The following is a 22,879-nucleotide window of genomic DNA, read 5'->3' on the forward strand; positions in this document are numbered from 1 at the left end:
GTCTAGTTTTCAAAACCAGCCAAAGTCAGCTACAAAATAGCCCAAAACTAGCCAAGAGTCATTTCAAAAGTAGCCCAAAAATAGCACAATATATGCAGTGGAAAAAAGTCTAAAAAAATAAATGAATATATGTGGAAATATGCCTTTTCAAATTGTCACTTCACAAATTTCTCCATGAAGTAAAATGGGACAGATTCACCCATCACCAGGGGCGTAACTACAGAGGGGGGCCCAGGAGGTATAGGGGCCACATAAGGCCTTAATTCATATACAGTTTCAATAAATATTGGAATAAACCTGTAGTCATTTCGGTGGCCAGCAGATTATTGCCCCAAAATTGTCTGTAATTGAGAAAATCCCAAAATCTGGTAATTCTCGATTTCTCCACAAGTTAGTCCCATTGTATGCTGGGTATTGTATTCTTACATTAAACTTGGCAGTCGGCAAATTGTTAAACAAAAATTACATTACCCAACATGCATTGGGAGACACAGGATTGACACATTAGGGCAAGGCTAAACGATGTTCCAGTTTCAAGGTTTGAAAAAGATCCCCATGTGGGACTGGAACATTGTATAGAGTGCTGTACTGTGTGAAATAAAAGGACACATCTTCACTACTACAACAGATTGTGCTGATCCTCCTTCAACGTATATACTGTATATATATGTGAATCTCTAGTTATAAAGATTAATTGCCACCGGTTAAGTGAGAGTAGGATTGACATCTTTACCGGAAGCAACAGCTTGACAAACAGGATGGGGTGATGAAGTTGGAGATGAAAAGGTGCCATTGGAGAAGCCAGACAGATGGCAATCCTATAAGGAGCCACAAAGCAAAATTTCCAAATGTATTCGCTTTTGTCAGGAGGCCTATCGGGAGTAGTCCGGACCAAGGAGGAAGCTTAGGGGTTAAGTCCAAGTTCACAGTACAATTAGGGATCAGGAACAATCGAAGTAAAAGTCCAGGCAAGAGATCAAATAGGCAGGCAGAAAAGGGTCGAAGTCAGGATCAAAGCAGAGATCAAATCCAGGAATCAATCAATATAATAATAAAGCACCCAGGTACTCACAGAAAATAAGACCTACAATCGGGCATTGAACCGGCGTCCTGGACGTCCTTTTATTTTGAATTTGGGCGCCACCATCTTGGTTTCGGCACCGACGGAGGACGCGTCTTGGAACCGTGACAGCTTTAAAGTCAGTGGAAACGTACTAGACAGAGAGCACCCACTTCTGAATATGGCTGCCATGCAGGTTTCTGGTGCAATGATACAAACCTGTTCTGAAAAGTCACCTACATATAGTGCTCAATATGATTTTATATATTATCCACACAAGTCTAAAACATAAAGTCCATTTGTGCTGACCTAACGCAAACTCCACTTTAGCTGACATTTGTTATCTGAATAAACTAAACAGAAGGAATTCTATCTAACAATTCTAGGTCACCAGCAATTACTATATTCAAAGAGAGAAGATTCTATGGATAGAGTGGGTAAGTACTATAGAACAGCAATCACTTTACAGCTAAATGAATTCAAATAATTACTGGGACAACACAAAATAAGACCTGATTTTTAAACTGTATGTGTTAATAATGCATCATCAACTTGCTTTCCTTAATTAAACACACCTCCAGTACCAGCATTGTCTGCATAATGAAGGCACCATCAGTAAAACACTATCAACATTTGAATTAATTACTGCTAGTTGGGATTCTTCTTATGCTGTATATGATGATGTATTGCAGGGAAAAGAGAACATTTACCAGGTAGTTTGGGATAATAATGGAGTTGGCGTTTAGTTGTTTTTCATTTAAAGCAAGACGCAGCAAATGCTCAAAATTATAAAGAATTATAGAAAGTACCCCGTCTGTAACATCTTAATTAATATCCAGCATAGGTTAAATCCCTTAAATTAGATTGAATTAAATAAATAACTTAGTTAAAGTGCAAAGTGTGCCCAATCAATTAATTAATCAATCAACTAATTGATTTTAAACCAGTTCATAAATATAAAGTGCCAATTAGTGCATAATATCCCTTAGGTGTTTAACCAATTATCACTCTCAAATTCAATAACAATTCATGATTGAGCCCAACCAGAAAAAGTTAAAAATGACAAGTTCATCTAAGGAGTGCAATTAATTAAAAAGAGTGTTTAAGGTTAACTGAATTAATGTTTAAAACACAACAAAAATTAGAGTCGCTATTTCCTTGCATTTTAACACTTTTCCCTGTTTTTTTTTTACTGGGATTGGACCTAATCTCTATTGCTACGGTCGCTTTTAATGGCAACAATTCCAGTGGAGAGATTCGCATATTCTGCTTCACATACAGTAGCCTAGAGATAGCGGGCTCGAAGAGTAGGGAATTTATCTTAAATGTGAGCAGCTATGTTTTCAATTACATGTTCAATAAGAATTTTAAAAAATGCAGAAAAAACCATAGAGCCAGGATTTGGTTGGGAATTTGGCAGAATTCCAAAGATTAAAGTTAGATCACTTTTAAGAAAATTATAAGCAAGCATGGACAATCTCAAAGCTACAGTCTACCTTCAGAGACCTAAATGTTCGGATGTCCCACATACCATGGGATTCTTTTGAAGGTTACCAAGAAGTTTGAGACCAATGGCCACTGTAGCTAATATCTCTTGACCTAGACAAAAGAAAAGAAAAAAACATTTAAAGTAACATCAAAACGTGTTTTAAAGTATGATAATATAATGTACTGTTGCCCTGCACTGGTAAAACTGATGTGTTTGCTTCCGAAACACTACTATAGTTCATATAAACAAGCTGCTGTGTAGCAATGGGGGCAGCCATTCAAAGCTGGAATAACAAGAAAAGGCACAGGATACACAGCAGATAACAGATAAGTATAGTATACGATGGGATTCTTTTGAACTTATCTGTTATCTGCTGTGTCTACTATGCTCAGATGGCTGCCCAGTTTTACCTGCAGGGCAACACTATATTATATTGTCATTGATTTAAAACACTTTCATTTTTTGGTGTTACTGTTCCTTTAAGATTGCATAGTTCAAATTGTGGTGAACCAATCTCAGTCACTGCCAGATAGATTTAAAGGACAAGGAAAGGCCAGGAAAGAGGCAAACACTGTTAACAGCCATACCTATAGTTTAACCATTAGTCCTTTTCAATCCGCTCTAAATGAAGCTCTTTTTTTAATTTCCAACGCATTTCCAATGTAGACAAAACCACTCACTTCTGTGATTAGTGATGGGCGAATAAATTTGCCTGGCGTGAATTCGCAGTGAATTTCCACGTTTTGCCACCGGTGAATACATTTGCGAAACTCCCGCGAAAATTTGCTGGCGAATTAAATTTTGGACGCGCGTCCGAAAAGTCGATTGCGACAAAATCACAGCGCATCAACACTATTCAAACGTCCATTGACTTTAACGCCGGCATCAAAATTGACGCAAGTGACTTTTCGGACGCGCGTCCAAAATTGGTGCGGGCATCAATTTTTGAGTTTCACAAATTTGAGGGAAATTTGCATATTTTTCGGCGAAACAGTAGAAATTCGCCCATCTCTACCCATGATTCATTCCGCTTTCTGGAAGGCCAAGACTTAGTCATGTAGAACTATCCCTCAATAGGTGGTGCGTGAGCATAATACTTCTTGAGGAGGCACCCTTACCAATGCAAAACGCAGCCTACATTCAGAGCGCACCAATCATAGCAGCCTATGAAGGTTGCTATGGTGACAAGCCAGTTTACACAGAGCAAGTACACAATGATCGGCAAGTTATTGCAGAGCTGATGTTGTGTGTTTCAAAGTTGCTCCTGCTGTGTCTCGCCAGCACTGCCTATTCCTAATCACTTTGCTACGTTCCTCTATACACAGGTCACAGCTTGTTAATTACATCCTTTCAACTAAAATGGCGGCCGTGACGGAGGACTAATAGCGCTTACCTGCAATGGGCACTACAGGAGACACAAGGATAATTTTGCAAACAAACTTGGCAATCAGGTACAGGTGGGGGAGCTCTAACATTATGAGGACTTCCAGCTTTCCGAATCCATTAACCTGACCTTCAGGCTCAAAGTAAAACAACTTCAACCCGCACAACCCTACTCTGTCAATATATAGGGCTGTATGGTAGAAGACTCAGGAAGACCCAATGTTGACAGAGGAACATGAGAAAGCCTGCTGTAATTCGCCAAAACGCACCTGATGGTGAAATTAAAGTATTTTGGTAAACCACATCATCTCTTTATGTACGGGGCTTGGCTTACAGTCAACCATGAATGAGGTGCACTAATGTTATAGGGTTGTCTTGAGTGTGTGCATGGCATCGTGAAAGTGTTCTGTGGCTTCTATACGGATTATGGGTCAGCATTACAATGAGCTAAAGCACACTTTTATAAAAATCAAAGACTGTTTCAAGACAAATTACTGGACTGTTCTGAAGTGGTTTACGAGTCCAGATCCGATTCCAATTGAACACTTGCGGGGAGATCTGAATACTGAAGCAGTTTGGAGAAAGTACCCACCAAATCTAGAAAAACTGAAGCAATTTGCAACAAAAATCACTACCCAACACTCTCAGGCCCTATGGTACAGACAAATGTAGGGGACAAACAGAAAATCAAACTGTAGTGTCATGGAAAATCTTCGAAGGGAAAGCAGGCTCCTAGAGCCTCTAAGGCAGGGGTCCCCAACCTTTTTATTCCTGAGCCACATTTAAATGTAAAAAAAGGGTTGAGGAGCAACACAAGCATGAAAAACTCCATGGGGATGCCAAATAAGGTCTGTGATTGGCTATTTGGTAGCCCTATGTGGACTGGCAGCCTACAGGAGATTCTGTTTGGCAGTGCACCTGGTATTTATAAAACCAAAACTTGCTTCCAAGCCTGGAGTTCAAAAATAAGCTCCTGTTTTGATGCCACTGGGAGCAATATTCAAATGGTTGTGAGCAACATGTTGCTCGCGAGCTACTGGTTGGGGATCACTGCTCTAAGGTATCAGAAAATACCACCTGTTGTGTTTACTAGTAAGTGCCTTAGTTGACCCAAGGAAACACTGCAAGACATGCCATTAACTAAATATGGGCTTATTCATACTGAAATAAGAAACTGCACAGAAACCACACAGAAGTTTTCAAATATTTATTTTATGAAAACAAGTTATGCTTGGCAATGGAAAGATCAGAGCTTACACATGGTTCATAAAAAAGCAGATGTTAAAAAGAAGTTGTTATGGAATAGAATTATTGGTTTTAGTAATTTGCAATACATGCAATCATTTTAGCCCTGTGATCTGAAATGGAATATTTAATATATATATATATATATATATATATATATATATATATATATATATATATATTAAAAAATAACAATAGCACAGCCTTTTAAATGTTGAAAATTAACTAATTTCATTATTTTCATGACTCAATAGTTTTGTGGCCCAATGGACAATTTTGTGAACCCAAAATAAAGTCGTAAAAATCTTTAAACGACAAAGGTCCTTGGTAGTAAGGGAGGAAAATGGTTCACCTGGAGATTAAAGTGGACCCGTCATCCAGACACAAAAATCTGTATAATAAAAGTCCTTTTCAAATTAAACATGAAATCCAATTTCTTTTTTTTATTAAAGCATTCATAGCTTTTGTAAGCTCATTTAAAAATATCAGCTGTCAATCGAATATTGTCTGCCCCTCTTCTATGCCATGGGCATAGAGGCGGGGCAGACAATTACTTTTACTTTCCATTCAGCACTTCCTAGATGTCACTGCTCTCCCCACATTCCCCCCATTCTCTTCATCATTTAATTGTGTAACCAGGGCATGGGGATGGACATCAGGTCCCCCATTCTGGTGCACAAACAAGATTCTGAGATGATACAAGGCTTGTCTTTCTTAATAACAGTGTCCACAAAATGGCTGCTGCCTTTTGAATTCCCAGACTGAAGGAAACAAGATTCAAATAATTTATACAGTGTAATTAAAGTTCATTTTGCATGACTAATGTAATAAAATAGGATTTTGAATAATTTTTTTGGGTGACGGGTCCCCTTTAAACTTCCCCCCCAAAAAAGAGACAAATTCTATAATAAACATTTCAGTCTCTCAATAAATATATTTTTGCAATGGACTCCATATTTAGCAGTGGGTTGTTTTCCGTTACATTAACAACTGCCAACACGGTCTCTGGGGATAAGGCGCAGTTCTGAGCCATGTTTCAAAAACACATTTCCTGTGGGTGGAAAAACAAAGAGATTGAGTAAGACAGAGACTCATTAGTACGGTGCACAGGTGAATATTAGGTGCTCTAGGTGAATCATTTCCCTGAAAAATGCAGAATTTGATAAGAACAAGCTGGTTGATCTGGGCATCCCATGACATGTTTAACTAATTTTGTCTGAAGTACAGACTTTCATGTAATGCAGGAAAATCAAGAAGCAATAACAAATATCATTAACAAAAAAACTAAATAGGACATAGGGTGCTCTAGGACTGCAGATCCTATGGTTAGTCCCTTTTAAGTGACTTGTCACTAGTCTTTCCAGATCTCCCATAGTTGGTGTACTTGGCCGTATTTGTTATGGAGTACTCAACCCCCCACCACCTAATCAATACCCTACAGTCCCCCCTCCCTCAGAGGTGTTAGCACCTATAAATGCCCCTAATCCTTCACTTGCCTATAGGTGTAGAGTAAGCGCAACAGAGCTCATGGGCGCCATCATCTTGCTCTTTGAATTTCTTTGCGAAGCGAGCGCCGTATTGGCACATGAGCAGTTTTCCGGATCATAGCATCTGTGCATGCTCCAAAAGGGATGGAAATTGCAAGAGAAAGAGAAGGAAGGGAACCCGAAGAATACCAAAGAGCTGGAAGATGGCGCCCTTGAGATCCACTGCGCTTGCTCTGCACCTATAGGGGAGTAAGGATTAGGGGCACTTATAGGTGTTAACACCTATACGAAAGGGAGGGGGGGGGACTATGTAGGGTACTGGGTAAGGGTTTTTAGTAGTTAAGGGGGTTGAGTTCTCCTTTAAGTTAGGGTTAGTTTAATTCTGATTATTCCTTACCTGCTGTCTGTGCTGGATTTAACCCGATTCCATCTGTGGGATGAGCAATAAGATTGCAAGTGGTTAAAGGGGGAAAAATGCACATGCTAAAGAAATGTTCCAGCTCAGAAACATGACTAATATATATACACAATTGCATGTGTTATTTCCCATTCATGAGACTTCACTAAAAGGACAGGTTTTCCAAACTATGTGCAAATGTCCACAAAGCCCAGTATTCAAGGTGCAACTCATCAAAGTCAAAGTAAACGTTATTGTCATCTCAGCAGTATACGAATACACAGTGAGACGAGATGAAGTGGCTCCAGCTAGTTCATATATCAGAGTGTCTCTGAGGTAGTCCAGGTGTGTAAAGTACAGAAGTGTAAAACAAAAGTTCAGTTCACAGTTCAGGTGTGTTTGGAATGTAGTGGGACGGCAGGCAGTGAGTTGAGGAGTCTTGTGGAAAAAAGCTTTTGCGCAGCCTGAAACTCTTCTTCCAGATGCACAAAATTGGTCTACACTAATAACAGAACTGAATAATCACGGTTATGGACCTAACAGAAACCCTTTAACGAAGGCAAAACACATTAAGCTAAATCTATCATGGGCAATGCAGCCATTATCTATCAACAAATTGAATTCTTAATGCTACAAATTAGAAAGAAAATGAACATTTTATACTGCGCTGTGAAATAAACGTTGATTTATAATGCTGCTAAGAAGTGCTGCATATTGAATTATTCATGCGTATTTAAGGAATGGCTCACTTACAAAAAGAAAAATATCTCGCTGCACAATGTGTTAAGTTTAAGTGCTAAGGTAATGGCTTTCATTGCAATGATTATCCATTTATGCGCTGCAGGAACAATAGACCTACAAGTGCTTCCTATTTCAACTGCCTTTAGTTGATAAGGCTTCACCACCAACAAAGACCTTTCAGTGGACAATATGGCTGCTATTTGTTTTATAAATTTCAAAATAATGAAATGTCATTTTCAGTAGAAGTATCACTTGGCTTCATCTGAACAACAATTAAAGAGGCTCATTTCCTAATGTAGGGGTATAAAATATTTGTGTTAACGATAGCAACATATCGGATTATTATTATTTATATAGCAACAACAGATTAGACTAGAGGTTATACATATTATATATGTATTATTATACATATTGTTTTCACTTTTTAACTTGTACTGCACTAATCAAAACTATATCTTCAATAAAGGTGGCTCTAGTGTTATACATTACTGAATGCACTTTGCCTGTTATTTTATTGTAGGCCTTGCATAATTCCTTATTCTATTTTCCCTCCCAAATAACAGGAGTTATTCTGAGCATTTATATCACATACTTTTAAAAACAAATGGGAGTTATGATCGCAAAAAATAATAGTAATAAAATGTGTGTTAGTACAAGTGAGCAGTATAAGTGCCTCTGCCTTGCATGGTTTCATAACATCATTTTACTCTATTCTGTTTAAGAATGGAATCATTATTAATATAATAATGGCATTAGCATCTAATTTTCATTATAAGCCCCAATTTTGGGGTCTTGTCAGCAGTTAAGTAAAATACTGAATAAACTAAAACTGACTGTTAATTGTTTTTGTACTATTTCATATATAGAAAGTAGGATCCAACAGTGAGTTAACTTGCATTATTTCATTGATTTTAGTTTTATAAATCAGGCGACAACCTTATAAGCGGTTGATAATGCAGACGTTATTTCATACCGACCTTAAGTGAATAGACCACCATGTGTGGATTGGTTGATAATGCTTAAAACATGCAACTGTGGATTCTGTGTTAATATAAAAATCAGGCATGCTGGCTTCTGTTTTATAACTTACCATTTGTAATTATGGCACTTGTTGCTGCAGGTACTTTGAACTGAAATTAAAAAAAAAAAAAAGTTTAAAATAACATCAGGTTATATTTCATTGTTTGTTTTCTTAGTTATTTTTTTTTAAACTGCTTAAAGTATTTATGGAATATATATATATATATATATATATATATATATATATATATATATATATATATATATATATATATATATATATATATATATATATATATATATATATATATATATATATGGGTAGTCCACCTTTAAATTAACAGTTAGTATGATATAGACAGTGGCAGTGATTAGTCTTAGTCTGATTTTTATGTTAACTTTTGTTTTGTGGCTTTCTACTGTGACTTTATCTATTATCTGTTTTTTTTACCCAACCAGGTAGTGACTCAAATGGCAGACTACAAGACTAATAGCAAAGGGCCTAATAAACAAAATATAAAAGTAGCACTGAAAAGCAAGTATAAAGAATAATCTATTTTCTGCCTGCCAACCCAATTATCCAGACAGAGATTATCTTCTAGCGACAATAAATAGAAAAGCAATTCCAAAGTCGACAGAAAAAAATTTAAAACCCTATAATGTTTATTTACAGATTCGGCCAATAGGTGGGACATATAGCGTAACATTATACAAAATCTCTGCAAAAATCCCAGCATAGCTGCAAAGACTCCCAACATTACTGAAAGCAGTCTTCTCAGGGGTCATTGCTTCCCTCTGCTATTATGCAGTAATACCTAGCTACAATGTAAGAAAGACAGGCAGTTGTTTATGAGATGCTGAGTGAGGTACTTACTTCTTCTGCTGCAAACTTCAACACTGCTGTAAATGGTGTACTTTCAGGAACACATAAACTGAAAAAAAGAGAGATGTGAAATAAATGAGAATTCTCTCCCTGCAGCAGATACATTAGATAGTTTCAAGAAAGGGTTAGATGGTTTGTAGCAAGAGAAATCACAGATGTACTGAAATTTTAGCACAGGTATGGGACCCGTTATCTGGAAACCCGATAGCCAGAAGGCTCAGAATTACGTAAAGGCAGTCTCCCATAGACTCCATTTTATCCAAATTTCTAAAATGATTTCCTTTTTCTGTGTAATAATAAAACAGTAGCTTGTACTTGATCCCAACTAAGTTAGAATTAATCATTATTGGAAGCAAAACCAGCCTATTGGGTTTATTTAATGTTTACATGATTTTCTAGTAGACTTAAGGTATGGAGACCAAATTACGGAAGATCTGTTATATGGAATGCCCCAGGTCCCTAACATTCTGGGAAACAGGTCCCATACCTGTATTAATATAACAAAGTTTATACAGTTAGGTCCATAAATATTTGGACAAAGACTTTTCTTTTTTCTAATTTTGGTTCTGTACATTACCACAATGAATTTTAAATGAAACAACTCAGATGCAGTTGAACTGCAGACTTTCAGCTTTAATTCAGTGGGTTGAACAAAACGATTGCTGAGAAAGAAAGAAATCACTGGTGAACTCAGCAACACAAAAAGACCTGGACATCCACGGAAGACAACAGTGGTGGATGATCGCAAAATCATTTCCATGGTGAAGAGAAACCCCTTCACAACAGCCACACAAGTGAACAACACTCTCCAGGAGGTAGGTGTATCTATATCCAAGTCTACCATAAAGAGAAGACTGCATGAAAAAATTCTTTGTGGTAATGTACAGAACCAAAATTAGAAAAAAGTTGTCTGTCCAAAATAATTATGGACCTAACTGTATTAAGTTCTAATTTTTGCCATGGTTCCCTCACAGGCCAGGATTAGTCTGACTTTGCCCTATGTAAAAGCCAACAATTTTAAATAAATTTACAATATAGGAAATCAATATAAAAAAAGGAAGAAAAGTGCTGATTGCAGGTTGGACTAAACTCTTTGACGAGTTCTCATTGCTCTATGGATTAAGCCATCTGTAATAAACGATTCCCAGTTATGTGTAATGCAACAGATCCACTAAATCAAGTTAATTATACAGAAGTCCCTGAATAAACTGTCTGCTGCTTCAAACACAGAGCAAAAGAGCAATAAAATAAAAGTACATCATCTAGCTGTAAGGTAAAAGGGAAAGCAAAACTTACACTTTGTAAGGAAGTCGGGGGTCTGACGTAAGCGTGATTTTAAATGTAACCTTTGACCTTCAGAAATTAAAACAAAAAGGGCTCCATGTCAGAAAACGTAATCTTAATAATTATTGCAATTGAAGTAATTATAATTGCTTTTATAAACCTCAACAGTCCCGAATAAAGCAAAATACCATGTATCTGGCAAGCAGTCTTTCCTTGGGATGTGCTTTGTTTAGCATCAGTCAAGCATCTAATCTGATCTCATAGCAACAGGCAATTTCACAAATTGAAGGTTTAGAGTGATATGCACATACAATATGTCCCAGCACTCCCACATAATGGCCTGCCTACCTGTAGACTGCTGAAATCATCACATAGGAGATTTGTTTTGTAGAAAGACTTAATAAAATTAAACCATGACCCTCAAGAAGGGAGGAAATATAGGATGAGATATGATAAAAAAAAGGCATGCTGTAAATGGCATATAGAATGTTAAAAGGTGAATAAACGTAAAGCAAAAAACCGAAAGCAATGCTTTAAAATATATAGTGAATAAAGTACCCCCTCTTGTAAAATATAAGGATATTATAAGTTACCGAGGAGTTTCATGACCATATAAAAACACGAGGCCGAAGGCCGAGTGTTTTTAGAAAGGTCATGAAACTCCGAGGTAACTTCTAATATCCTCATATTTTGCAACTGGGGGTCCTTTATTTATTATAATACACACATTTCAGTGAGTCATGTGACAGAAATGACATCAGAACTCACCGTTTATAACTGATGACATCAGAACTCACCGTTTATAAGGATATAATTAAATATAATTAAGGATATTCATGGCTTTTGTGTATTATAAAAATATACGTAATATGTAGCAGCCTGCTTCTTATTGAGTTGCAAGATGGGCTCAACTGGGAGTTCTACACTTATGGGTAGATTTTGTAGATTTTTTTTACTCTAATTAATTCAAATATACTCACAACTAGAATGGGATGCTATTTAAGAAAAAATTAGAACGTCTAATATTCGATCGAAAAGTCCCAACCTGATATTCTAACAGAATTCGAATCCCTCCGAAAAAAACTCAAATGTCAGGAAGGCAACGAACATATTCAAATCGTTCAATGGACCGGACTTGTAAATGTACTCGGTAGGTTTTAGGTGGCGAATATTAGAATTAGAACTGTTTCCATGGTCGAGGTGTGATAAATCTCACATTCTAATTTACATTCAAATTGGGGGATTAAAATTGGAATGTGTTAATTATTGCAGCAAAAATCAATTCGAAAAGTATCTTTTTTCCCTGCACATATTGTGCTGTTTTTGGGCTACTTTCGAAGTGCCTCTTGGCTAGTTTTGGGCTGGTTTCATAGCGGACCTTGTCTGATTTTGAACATTAGACCCGGCAACCCTAATTGTAGGTCACAGGGCTGCTCCAGCAAGAGTCCTGCAGCAGGTCGGGTACCCTGTGGGTTGCTTGTAGACGTTCTGGGTGCGGGTAAAGACGCGGGTCGATGGTTCTGCAGGTAGGGTTGCCAACTTTTCTGGAAAAAAATACCGGCCTTCCTATATATTTAGCTTTTATTTTCCAATTAATAACATTGGGATCAACCATCATTTTTACCGGCCACTGGCAACCCTAGTCGCGGGTCGGGCCGCAGGTATTCTCAATAGCGATATTTACTCCTTTTTTCTGGTCACATCTACTTCCGATGACGTCACGTCCGGTTTACGACAGCACTTCCTGATTCTTGATGGTCAGCGGGTTGCGGATAAGGTACTTGCGGGTCGGGTCTGGTAGCGGTTCCAAGCGGGTAAGAATGCGGGTTGTGGGTACGGTCCCAAAAAATGGACCCGCGCAGGACTCTAGCTCCAGCTACAAATACACCCAGCAGCTCTTTTAACAAAGTTGGAATACGTTTATCTCCTCTATTGATACAACTACCCACAAATAATTGAGATATGTCAATGCTTTTCTGATTAATTGTTAAAAATAAATGTCAAGTTTGGTGTCAGTGGGATTATTGAAAGCTGACTGCTGCTGCCTACTGTCTACACACACATATACATATATATAGAAAAATAAAGATAATCGACTTAATGGATTGTTAAGCAGATCCGACTCACAACAGGAAGCCAGCACAACGTGTCTACAAGTACTAACATTGTCTCTGCGGAGATTTCAAGCCGCCAGTCCCACAGATAGAAATGCCGGTGTCTTGGTCCCGTAGAAGCAGCCTCTCCTCATTTCTACGTCAGCAACACCGGTTAGGCCACAGACATAGCTGTCCATCTACATGCCTGTCACAATCCCAGCCAGAAACAAGGTCCACCAAGCATTAAAAGACGAGTAGCGTGTTTTGCAGCCCCACAGGTAACTGTATTTAATAGTATCGCTAAACTCACAGAAAGGTAACAATAACGTCAAACGTGTATATTCAAACTGGCGGTAAAGGGCCGACTCAATTAAAATGCTTTCCGAGGTACACGTGTTCATTGGAAGAGGCCGAGTGCGTCATTGCCTGGAAGCTTCCAGCGGCCATCTTTAAATAGGGCAAACAAGTGTGTGCATTGTGTAATGTTGGAGTTTCTTTAAAGAGCAATGCAGATTTGAATGAAATTATTTGAAACATACACTTTGTAAGGCAGCTGTTGTAAAGGGCATTTATACCTTTATAATACACAAAAGCCATGAATATCTTGTAAATTATATCCTTATAAACGGTGAGTTCTGATGTCATCAATTATAAACGGTGAGTTCTGATGTCATTTCTGTCACATGACTCACTAAAATTTGTGTATTATAATAAATAAAGTACCCCCAGTTGTAAAATATGAGGATATTAGAAGTCACCTCGGAGTTCCATGACCTGTATAAAAACACTCGGCCTTCGGCCTCGTGTTTTTATATGGTCATGAAACTCCTCGGTAACTTATAATATCCTTATATTTTACAAGAGGAGGTACTTTATTCACTATATATTACATTTTAGAATGTTTTATATTATAGATGATTATATTATAGTTCTAAGCACATTTTCAATCGACTTTCCTTATTTATTTTTAAATGGCTTTGGCAAATATGTAACCTCTCCCTTTCTGCCAGCATTCAGCCTTCTACTGAGAATGGAATCAAAGAACAGATTTACTGTGGTGGTTCAGTTTTAGGGTTGCTGCACTTTTTAAAGGTTCCAACTCTACAAGATGTGCTGGGTGGTGGGCAGGTGGTGATGTAAGGGTAGGGTTGCCATCTGGCCGGTAAAAATTATGGTTGATCCCAATGTTATTAATAGGGAAAAATGATAAATATATAGGAAGGCTGGTATTGTTTTCCAGAAAAGGTGGCAACCCTAGTTGCCAACCTTTTTGGAAAAAAAAATACAGTCCTTCCTATATTCTTGCCATTTTTTCCTATTACTAACATTGGCATCAAACATAATTTCTAATGGCCAGGCCAGTAAAATACCGGCCAGGTGGCAACCTTATGTAAGGGGGATCTGGTCTACTGCAAACAGTGTGTTTCTTGTCACCTGTTTGATTTTGACCCGAACAGTTCAGTTTTTCTAAGGCCTGTTCGGGTCTCAACTTTCTGTTCAGTTTTCAGACTTGTGAAATCTGAAAAATAATCTGACCAATAAATAAAATCACTTAAATCCTAAGATGCTCACCTTATCACAGCTTAGTTATTATCAAGTGCAGTTCATTTATTATTACAGAAACAAAAAAAGCAAATCATAGTTACATAGTTTAGTTGAGAAAACTGAACAGAAATCCAGCCAGTTGCATCTAAGTGATGCAACAACCCTGACCCAGCATCATAACGCCTCTGATGTCATCATGCCCACCCCAACATCACTGCCCCACCCTCTTTGTTCGGGTTTAGCCACCTGCAAAGGTGGCAATCCTAATAAATACTGTCTTCATTTATTGTGCAATCCCCTAAAGTAAGGCCCCTTAGCTATGGAGGGAGTAAACCTCCTCTTCCTGGTTTAAAACATGACCCCTAGCTTTCCTGAGTTATGCCAGTATGGTAGTGTGCTATAATATAAAAAGGAAAGACGTGGCTTTAAGTGCCTTTTGCCCTACTCTCTCGTAGGTGGAAGGGAGTCCAGTTAGGTTTCATCATTAGTGTAGGATTTAGTAAGGAGCAGCTATCTCTTATCATAGGTCTCTCTAGGAGTGATAGGCAGGTCCAGGGCTACCTTGACAAGCAGCTTTTGGCCCCACCAAGGAGTTTTAGAAGGAGTTAGATCCTCATAATCAATAGGAGAGTTCCTGAAAACAAAGAATAATAATAAAAATGTGTTCAAGCAGAAAATGAGGTTGGCATGTAATATAAGCTGATGCTACAGGTCTGACTATTAAATTCTGATGCCAATTGCACTGGTTCCTGTACTGCCATCTAGTAATTTTCTGTATTAATTATCTGTATTGAATTAGCCTTATCTTGTGACAATTATGTTCTATGTGTACTGTATATTTTGAGTTGGTTCTTAAGCTCAGTAAGTGACAGCTCAGAGCATGTGCAGTGAATCAGCAGAAAATAAGATGGGGAGTTACTGGGGCATCTTTGGAGGCACAAATCTCTTTTTTTAAAGATTTTTATTTTGCATTTTAAACAAAAACAAAATAAACAACACAAATAAAAACACAAAAAAACAAAAAACACTTACTCGGCCTCCATTTACAATTCTTTCGTATATACAGTGACAGTTTTAGGCACAGAGGAGCATGTAACATAGTTAGCAATTATCATTGTATATTCAGAGTAATTCTACAATTCAGTCATCTGTAAGGGATGCATGAGAGTTGGCATCCAACCAGGTGTTCCCCTAGCATGTACGTCAGTTTGATTAGGGGCAATGTACCATTAAGTCAATCCATTACTGCAACGAGGGAGGGTTTGGCTCATTTATTTTATTATTACCAACTTTTTTGCGTAAAACAGAATCAACCTTAGAAGTGTTCTGGATTTTTGCAGGGGCACTACCTCATCTATAATTCCCTTCGTGAAAGATTTGGCCGAACCAAACCGAATCCAAAACCTAATTTGCATATGCAAATAAGTGGTGGGAAGGGGAAAACATTTTTACTTCCTTGTTTTGTGACAAAAATCATGCAATTTCCCTCCCTACCCCTAATTTGCATATGTAAATTAGGATTCAGTTCAGGTTGGCAGAAGGTTTCGGCCGAATCCTGCTGAAAAAGGCCGAATTCTGCCGAATCCCAAACCGAATCCTGGATTCGGTGCATCCCTACTGCATCCCTTACAATATAAAGATATATTGGTGTATTGGATGACGTCTGTCCAGTATGCTGCTACTCTAGGTCAGTCCCATATCAAATGGAGTATATCAGCTTCTCCCCTGCCACATTTCACACATGTGGCTCCATCCTGTCTACCCATAGCTTTGAGGGAGGCACAGCTCTTTACTGTTAAAGGGCTGTGGTTGCCTTAGGCTGGTACAGACACATAATACATAGGGGCAGATTTACATAGGGTCGAATATCGAGGGTTAATTAACCCTCGATATTCGACTGCCGAATGTAAATCCTTCGACTTCGAAATCGAAGCATTTAGCGCTATTCCTACGATCGGAGGAATAATCGTTCGATTCGAAGGATTTTAATCCATCGATCGAAGGATTTTCCTTCGATCAGAAAATTGTTAGGAAGCCTAGGGGGTCGAAGTATCTTTTAAAGAGACATTACTTCGACTATCGAATGGTCGAATAGTCAAGCGATTTTTAGTACGAAACATTCGATTCGAAGGTCGAAGTAGCCATATTCAACCATTCGAAATTCGAAGTATTTTTTCTTTTATTCCTTCACTCGAGCTAAGTGAATGTCTTTTTTAGTTAAGATTTAGTTCTCCTTTAAGACCAAGCTTACCACATAATATCTGTTAGCCCCATAGTTAAGCCAGCCCCACAGTTACCACTGATATAATATCACTGCAGTGTCACTACAGGACAGTTGTTGAGTGACTTTTTAATTTCAAGCCTCCCTTTGAGGGCTAATATTTTATCAGTACCCCTGTTAACCCAAAATAAGCCGTGTCAATCAAAGAGAATCCTTCCTAGTTTTCCTATTCTGGAAAACCGGGCAGGCAGTATTGACCCGGGTCAAAACCGAACTGGTGGTAACCCTTCTGTTGGTACAGCCCAGAGGTCTTCCTGCCTATTATTCTTTTGACCTTTAGCAAACCAGAAATATTTGGCGAAGATTCATATATATATATAAATTCACTGTGTTACATTAGCAATATCCAGGGTAGAAAATACAATTTAACCCCAAATCTTCAGACACTTTTTTTTAGTTCAGTTGGTTTCAGATTTTCACCAGAAATAAAGACTTTTTCCAATTACTTTCTATTTGTGATTGTCTTTCTTTTTTTTTTTTAACAATTCTTTTATTGAGCACACAAAAGCATACAAAGGCAGTGTCAGACATACATTTTCTGAGCAGGTGTACATTATGCTAAAGGATGCTTATACATGGTCTGCATTCATGAACTTCAAACAAAAAAAAAATAAATAAACTGTGCAAAATAAAGTAACATAAATCATACCAATAAGCATGGTGTCGTTCTTTCCCACATATTCCCTCCCGGTACTGAAATTGGGTGCCAGTGACATACACAGAGAGAGGAAACCAACCCACGCTAAACCGCTGATACTCTTAAGCATTCCACAAAAGTACCTATTATAGCCAGATCAAGGAGTCTCTATCTCAGTATCATCATCCATCCAAAGATCCCAGACTTTATTGAATTTCTCCGGGCACCCCCTTTTTATATAGGTCAATTTGTAAAGTGGAACGACATTCTCAACATATTGTTCCCACATTTGCGAGGTAGGCCCTCTATCTGACTTCCAGTGCATAGCAATTAACTTTTTAGCATACATACAGAGAATTGATATGAGGTGCGATGCGCCCTTCCAAAGGGCAGATCCTCTGTGTGATTTAAAATCAATACAATAGGGTCCCTTGGCAGTGAGATATCTGTTCTTGTGCTAATTATCTGTATTACCTTTCCCCAATATTCCTGTATATGCGGACATTCCCACACCATGTGGATAAAGCCTGCCGGGTTATGTTTGCATCTCGGGCATTCCGGCACTAGGTCAGGTTTAATTTTAGTGAGCCTCTGCGGGGTAATATATATCCTGTGCAAGTAATTCAATTGAGTCATCCTGTCCCTACTACTGATGACCCCGTCAAATGCTGTGTCAAGTACATCCCCCCAAATTTCGTCAGTAATCTGCGGGACATCCCTTTGCCATTTTGCACATAGCCGATTAAGAGGGGTACTACCTGCCTGGATGAGTTGTGCATAAAATTGGGACAAAGGCTTTTTAAATTCCGGAGAGTGAACACCCAATTCCAGTTGCGTGGGTGTCGTATCTATGGGCAGTCTCCCAAACTGGCCTTCCATTGCATGCCTTAGCTGAAAGTACCGAAAAAACATATAATTGGGAAGCGAAAACTGTTGTTTAAGCGACTGAAATGGTAATAGTTTGCTATCCTCCACAATATCCGTACTTGATGTTAAAGCTAATCCACACTTGTGGGTCCGGTATACTGCGGAGATGTCTTAATTGTGGATTACACCACAGGGGGGTGTAAACTGAGCAGCCCGGTTGCGGTTGTGGGAAAAATTGAGAAGCAGTTTTCCAGGCCCTAACTGTTGCTCTCATTAACGGAGAGCATGCTTTCGTATGTTTCGTTCCCCGGTATAATAGGTTTTTCAGCTCTTCCACCGAACCTAATATCTAAGCTTCCAGAAGGGTAGCTGCATTTGTTAGATTAGGGGTTGCCCATTGACGGGCCACCGCAATCTGTGTTGCAAGATAATAAAGATATAGATTCGGTGCCGCCAAGCCGCCTCGGTGTGCTGGCAATTGCAGTGTACGTAAGGCAATTCTCGGGGGGGTACCATTCCAAAACATCGAAACCATGCAACTCCTTAATTTCGCAAAAACAGTTTTTGGTATACCATTTGGGGCCTGTCTAAAAACATAAGTCAGTTTTGGTAAAATTACCATTTTAAACAGATTTATCCGGCCCATAAGGGTTAGTGGAAGGCGAGACCACGCATCTATTTTTTGTTCTATGTATCGGAGAATAGGGTATATATTAAGTTCCACAAACTTCTTTAAATCCTTATGGATCTGAATTCCTAAGTACTTAAAGGATTCCACCCATTGTAAGCCATGGGAATGTGTAGGAGAATTTGGCAGGAGAGGATCAATGGCAAAGAGCACTGACTTCGCCCAATTAATTTTAAGGCCTGAAAAAGCAGTGTGCTTGTCAATTATTTCTAGGGCTAGCGGTAAGGCTCGATCCGAATTAGCTAAATACAGAAGTGTATTGTCCGCATACATGGATACTACCTCCCTCATCGGACCTATGCGCAGGCCCTCAATAGCTACTTGTTGATTAATGCGGCAAGCCATAGGTTCCATGGCAATGGCAAAGAGGAGTGGGGACAAGGGGCACCCCTGCCGTGTACCTCTAGTAATGGAAAAATGTGAAGATATTTTGGTATTGGTCCGCACCCTCGCCACTGGAAGATAATACAATTCCTGTACCCATTTTATAAAGTTAGGATGAATGCCCATTTGAAGCATAGTAGCCCAAAGGTAGTCCCACTCCACGGAATCAAAGGCCTTTTCATTATCTAAAGAGGCCACTAATCTATTCCCCGGATTATCATGGTCTATGGTCAGATTTGTGTACAGACGCCTAGGGGCAGATTTACAAAGCTCGAGTGAAGGAATCGAATTAAAAAAACTTCGAATTTCGAAGTGTTTTTTTGGCTACTTCGACCATCGAATGGGCTAGTTCGACCTTCGACTACTACTTCGACCATTCGATAATCGAAGTACTGTCTCTTTAAGAAAAACTTCGACCCCCTAGTTCGGCAGCTAAAAGCTACCGAACTCAATGTTAGCCTATGGGGAAGGTCCCCATAGGCTTGCCTGCGTTTTTTGATCGAAGGATATTCCTTCGATCGTTGTATTAAAATCCGTTCGATTCGAAGGATTTAATCGTTCGATCGAACGAATAATCCTTCGATCGTTCAATCGCAGGATTTGCGCTAAATCGTTCGACTTCGATATTCGAAGTCGAACGATTTTAGTTCCTGGTCGAATATCGAGGGTTAATTAACCCTCGATATTCGACCCTTAGTAAATCTGCCCCTTAATGTTAGTATCCGTGGTCCTACCTGGCATAAACCCCGCTTGATCTGATGAGATAATAACGGAGAGATGGTCTACCAGTCGAAGAGACAAAACTTTCACCAGAATTTTAGCATCTGCATTAATGAGGGAAATTGGCCTGTAGGACGAGCATTCAGTGGGATCTTTCCCTGGTTTTGGGATTAGAATCACTAGCGTTTCTCTCATAGATGGTGGTAAATGGTTCCCCTTCAGCACCCCATTGAACAATTGTACTAAAAGTGGAGCGATCAGTTTAATATGCTTCTTGTACCACTCCATTGGTATACCATGTAGCCCCGGGGTTTTCCCAGCGGGAAAGGCATTAATAGCATTTTCCACTTCTACCTGCGTTATGTCCTGTGCAAACAAGACAGAAATATGCTTGTCCAGCCTGGGTAAATTAATTCCCTGCAGGTAACCCCTAATCTCCTGTTGGGAAACGGTTAGTTTTGTGGCATATAAATCTTTATAGTATTGCGCAAACCTATCATTAATTTCCCCTGGCGTAGAGACTGTTTCACCTGTAGCAAGCTTTACTGCCGGGATGGCAATGGACACATTTTCTTCCCTGGCTAACAGTGCTAAGAGTTTCCCATTTTTGTCCCCATGCTCAAAGATATTAGCTCTCTGGTATAGGGCTCGTTTCTTGATTAGTTCCAGTTGGGCTAGTGACAAAGACCTTTGGCTGTTTTGCCAGTCCCTATGTTTTGCTTCAATAGGATGCAGTACATACTCCGCCTCCGCTGCAGCCACCTCCCTAGTCTTGGCCTCAATGTCTGCTGCAAAGCTGTTTGTTAATGCTTTAATATTGCTAATGTATTCACCTCTCATGAAAGCTTTGAAAGCGTCCCAAGTTACATCTAAGGGAACCTCCGCTCCATTGATCGCCAGGAATGATTCTATACTAGAGTGGATGGGTTCAGTCAATTGCTCATGATTCACCCAGTAGGGACTCAGTCTCCATAACCTGTCCGCAGGTTCCATAGAGATTCGTAACTCGAGAAGTAGAGGGGAATGATCCGAGATACCTCTGGTGAGGATTTCTAAGCTCTGTACCATTTTGTTAGTCTCTGCACATCCTAAAGCTAGATCTATTCTAGAAAGGTTATTATGACTAGACGAGTAACATGTATATTGTTTCTCATACGGGTTACGGACTCTCCACAAATCTACCAGGTTAAATAGCGAGCACCACTTATTAAACGCTGGAGTTCCAACTTTAGGAGGGTGCAGCTTGTCTAATTCGGGGTTAGTCATAGCATTAAAGTCTCCCATCAAAAGTATTGGGGATGGGGGGAGAGTAAGAATTTTGTCCATTACCTCGTATAACACCTCGTCTGCAAAGGGTGGCGGGATGTATATGTTCACCAATGTAAATTTTCGTCCCATTAAGGTACCATGAAGGATCACATATTTGCCGCACCTATCCGTGACCACCTTTTCAAGCACACAGGGACATGATTTGCAGACCAATACGGTCCCACCCCTCGAGTAATTGGAGTAGAGAGAGTGATACATTGACCCAATCCATGGTTTTTTGAGTGCCAGTATTTTGCTGTGATTGTCTTTCTAATATTGAAATGTAAAGTTCCATTTTCACATTCTAAAGCAGCTTTGGGAGGGGGTCGCCAACTTCATTGCATCATTGCTAGGGTAGTTTGGGCCTTGGCAACCAGAAAACGATACAAAATAAGAAGAAATGGAAAGCAATTGAAAACAATCTGAAAACAACGCAACTGAAAAAAGTGTTTAGAACAACTCCTTAGATATTCATGATTGGCTTCCAGGATCTTGAGGAACATTTAGGCATTTCCCTCAAAGCTAAACCTATCTGGCTTTCAGGTTCTGTTTTAGAATCAGTCTTCTTATTCATTATTATTTTTTAATTCCAAGAATTTTCTCCAAAGAAAAATAGGTCAGATTTTCCCATCCTTATTTTCTGGTATCTTTCATATGCAGGAGAAAATCAGACCAGCCCTCTTTCTCTCTTCTGACAACTTCCTGGACCACTTCATGGGTGGAAACTGACCCTTAATATCTTAGAATTTACAAAAGAAAATAATGAAATTAAATTGCAAAAGTGCTTAGAATAGCACACTCATCAAGTTAACATTGACTTATTTTAAAGGTTTACTTATCTTTTAATGGTTTACAAATTGTTTAATGGTCTATACAACTTTCCCTTTTTTGCACCTTTTTTTGCACTTAATATTACATAACTGATGTGATACAATATGGCTCATGACATCAGTGATTGCATCAGCAATTTCAGAGACTTTAATCGCACGTACAGCAGGTACCCAGAATGTAGATATATCTACATAAAATAACACGTGCTAAAATAAACCATGCTGCAAAATCAGTTTACCCACTAAGAAACAACTTACGGAGTATGTTTTTTACGTAATATTATTAAAAGATGTCATAAATTTATAAAAGAATTGCAAAGTTTCCCAATCTGCTGCCTCAGTATGGTACTAATATAATGATTATCTGTTTTATGATCAACAGAGCACGTAAATGAACGCCCCCCCCATAAAATTATGTTTTGCTTAAAATATCCATTAGCATTTTTTATGAAATGTGCAATAATTCTAGACTGTAATGACTATTTCTGCAGCACTGTCATTCATGTATTTATGATGAATGGGCTTAAAAATTTA

The 22,879-nt window shown here is 38.7% G+C and overlaps 1 protein-coding gene across 1 annotated transcript; it reads right to left on the bottom strand.

Moving 5' to 3' along the window:
• Positions 1-5,943: 5,943 nt before the first annotated feature.
• On the bottom strand, positions 5,944-13,390 carry ufm1.S (ubiquitin-fold modifier 1 S homeolog). Its single transcript, XM_018250218.2, has 6 exons — positions 13,154-13,390; positions 11,002-11,058; positions 9,697-9,754; positions 8,893-8,932; positions 7,062-7,094; positions 5,944-6,228 (listed from the first exon to the last, which is right to left on the bottom strand). Coding segments are annotated over exons 1-6 (258 nt in total). The 5' UTR covers positions 13,156-13,390; the 3' UTR covers positions 5,944-6,160.
• Positions 13,391-22,879: the final 9,489 nt, after the last annotated feature.

The sequence above is a fragment of the Xenopus laevis genome, chromosome 2S (assembly GCF_017654675.1).
Source record: "Xenopus laevis strain J_2021 chromosome 2S, Xenopus_laevis_v10.1, whole genome shotgun sequence".
Classification (NCBI taxonomy): Eukaryota; Metazoa; Chordata; class Amphibia; order Anura; family Pipidae; genus Xenopus; species Xenopus laevis.